Source organism: Convolutriloba macropyga, chromosome 7, assembly GCF_964194025.1.
Source record: "Convolutriloba macropyga chromosome 7, txConMacr16.3, whole genome shotgun sequence".
Lineage (NCBI taxonomy): Eukaryota > Metazoa > Xenacoelomorpha > Acoela > Convolutidae > Convolutriloba > Convolutriloba macropyga.
The window spans coordinates 50,957,650-50,960,927 of record NC_134474.1 but is presented as its reverse complement, the minus strand read 5'-3'; the positions used below and the strand labels follow the sequence as shown (position 1 = coordinate 50,960,927).

The 3,278-nt window shown below is 36.5% G+C and overlaps 1 protein-coding gene across 1 annotated transcript in view; it reads left to right on the top strand.

Annotated features, from left to right (window-relative positions):
- Nucleotides 1–2,886, top strand: part of LOC142343056 (acetylcholine receptor subunit alpha-like) — a 54,739-nt gene extending 51,853 nt beyond the window's left edge. Inside the window, exon 4 of the mRNA XM_075394744.1 lies at nt 2,758–2,886. Coding sequence (XP_075250859.1) covers nt 2,758–2,886 — 129 coding nt within the window. The remainder of the gene's footprint in view (nt 1–2,757) is intronic.
- Nucleotides 2,887–3,278: the final 392 nt, after the last annotated feature.

Here is a 3,278-nt window from a genome sequence, read left to right as displayed (position 1 = left end):
AAAGATCGCTGGAGGATCCCTTGAGATCATTTTGGTTGAGTGAGATTAGTGATCATTCAGGGGAGACCTTTAAGTGCGCTAGGGGAGATCTTTCTTTTTTGAAATTGCTAATTGTGCTACATGTATTTGTCTGGAACATTTATTGTTGGTGTATATCATTGGCGCAATAGGATTGCTGTTCTTGCTTTTGTTCTTTCAGTTTGCCTTGCTTGTTAGTGGCAATTTCTGGAAAAATAGATTCGAATTAAAGTCGAGCTTAACTAAGGTCGAGCTTATGCTTTGCAGCATATAGAATAAAAAAACTTTAGATCAGAAAATTAAACATTTAAAAGCGTTAATTTGAATAAAAAAGGCTCTTTGCTTTGCCAATTAAAGGTCAGATTCTATCGCCTCATACTCAATAAATGGGTTGCGTTTTGTGCGTTCTTCTTCTTCTGTATCATTTTTTTCAGCAATTTCATTAGAATCAATATTAGTTTTTCAAATTGCGGAAGTTCTGTCGTTTGGGATTGGAATTTCTAACAGTGCTTTCATTTTTTACAAGTGTGGTTTCAATATCTCTCTGGTTTTCAATTTCGTACAACTTTCTGGACAAACAAGAGCTCAACAATTTATTATCAAAACTGTCGTCATCTTAGAAGAAACAATTGTAGATAATAATTATGAGACCAAACGGCAGTGTGTCAACCCAATTGTTAAGAATACATCTTTTATCTTAAAAAACGTTGAGCCACATTTTAATATTGGTTACTCAAAGAATTTGGTGGCTGCTAGAATCTGCCGTAAGGTTCTGTGTGAGGATCAAATGACCAGAGGAGAGTTTTTCTTCGAACTGGCCATGAGTCCGATGTCTTTTTGCTAATTTTGTGACGCCTTTAGCTGACTTTTTCACACTACCATCTAACTTAAAATATTGAACATTAGAAACAGTCCCAGAAGCTGTTTTATGATAGGTGTTAGTGTGATGAAAACTGCCTTATTAATTGCAATTACTGAGAAGAGTTTCGGCTTGGGAGCACAAAATTCTTGAACAGGCACGCTGGCAACCTTGTCTTTAAAGTCTGAGTCAATATATTCATTAACCTTCAGAGAAAAGTGGGTGCAGTAATGGATAGTTAGAGAAGTCAAAGTATGGCAAAATATGAATTTTTTTGTGTAAATCCTAAACGTCTATTGTTTTGAATCGTAACAGCAAAGAATCCGTATCTTAAGAGAGTACTTTGCAATCAAAAATTGGTTTCGTCTTTGTTTTGATGAAGTATAATATGTATTGCTTGGCCAGATCCAGTACACCTGCACCTACAATTGTGGTTTTTTCCAATATAACTGTTTTGTTTTTGCAAGTTTCATCGAAGCAATAATTTTTCAAAGTTTTTGAGGATTTATTCATGTATTTTACAAAGTTGTTTGCCAAAAGCAGTTCTGGCGCCAATGCTTTCACGGGTATTTAGCTCCATGTAGGGTCTCATCTGGTTGGCTTGCTCAAACTTTACTGCTTGGTGAAGTGTAGTAATTTTGCACTCCATTGAATTAAAGAACTGCGCCCGCCAATAGGTTAGCACGTAGCGGGTTTTAGGCAACAGTTTTTGAACAATTTTCTTGCAAGACGAATTTCCAGGAAATTTCATCTATGCTTTCAGAGTGCATCTGTTCTGGTGAGAACTGCTTGGGCAAGAATGTTTGAATTTCAAAATGGATGGTTCCAGAGTGAAATCTTGTTGAGCCTCAACAATTTCGGATGCAAAATGAATATCAATTTCAACGATGAGTCCTTATTGCGCCGTTGATCACAGTTTAAGTTTATCTTTGAGCGTGATGCGACTGTCTAGCTCAATATCCCTCATTGGCAAATAGTCAATTTGCATTACGCTGGCGTAATTTTTTTTGTATCTGGCATCAGCGCATATGTAGAGGGCTTAGAGGCAACATATTTTGGCAGTTTTTGCTTGAAACAACCGTTGATTCCGGACTGAGAAGAACTCCTTTGCGCATCATGTTCTCAATAGTTTTGGTCGAGTTGTTCTCCCTCGGTTAAAAAATGCAAGTTTCTTAGCACAGAAGTTGAAATCCTCTATTGGAGTAGGATTCATATTTAGAGCGTAGAATGTTAGCGCGATTGTTAGGTATATCAACTACCAAACATTTGAGTGATAGGGACATGGAATCAAACAATTCCATTAAGCCTAACTAATTTTAGTCTGGCTTTGGAATTAAAATTTTTAATGAGAACGCTGACAGTAGAAGGTTACCTCAAATTTTGTTTCTGTCACACATTCGTCAAGTGGAAGACATAAATGATGGATATCATACTTTTTATTGTTTTTCCTGTCATTGGCATAAAATTAGATCTTGTGCCACTAGTGTTACGGAGGTGATGGGCCCACCTGAAAAAATGACCATCATAGTGACAATGGTCGAGAACATGCTCAGCCTCATCGTTCTTTTCGTGTTGACAGATCCACCGTCTCATGCTGATTTCACGCTGTGGAACCTATTAGGGTTAGTAAAAAGTTAGTTTTTGATTGTATATGTCACGCGCCAGTACGTTCAATGATTTTACAGCTTCTGTCAAACAATTGTCAACTCTTTTCAGTTTAAAGTACATATGAGTGGTTTTGCCGTGTTCTATGACTGCTATTATATAACCACGATGTTCCTGATTTTCAATTGCCACTGTGTAGGAAATACCGGTTGGGGGCCTTGTTTCAGCAATTGGAACAAGACAAGTTTCTGAGTCAAAGTATAGTATAATTTCAGATCGCCTCTGCTGTCTCGGTGGCATATTTTGTTGTGAGTGGCTCAACCCTGAGATTCATTGACGAAACGTCAACTATCACGAGCAGTTATTTTAGACCATTGTTTTGTTTTGCAAGTTTGTCAATTTAGGTCCAGATCTTATTTATGTTAAAAAGGACCAGATCTTATTTATGTCATTAACAGTAACTTTGAGCACTGGAAATATGGGGCGTCATTGACGGTTTTTTTGTCAAAGTTGATTTAGGTTCTGGATACACTTTAATTTTTCACGAATAACTTACTCAATTTTTGCAATCTTTTTGCGTCTCCAAATGACGCTTTGTCGAATTAATTTTTTTGTAGGTTACTATAATATATTTAAAAAACGTGTTATCTCCGGTCCCCGCGGTTTGTCGTCAATATAAAAAAGATTAATCTAAACACAAATACAAAAAACATTAGAATTTGTAAATGTATTTAGGAGAGTGGTAGCTTTTTTGATTTGTTTTCTTCCACCTATTTTAGTGCTAACATTTCAACGT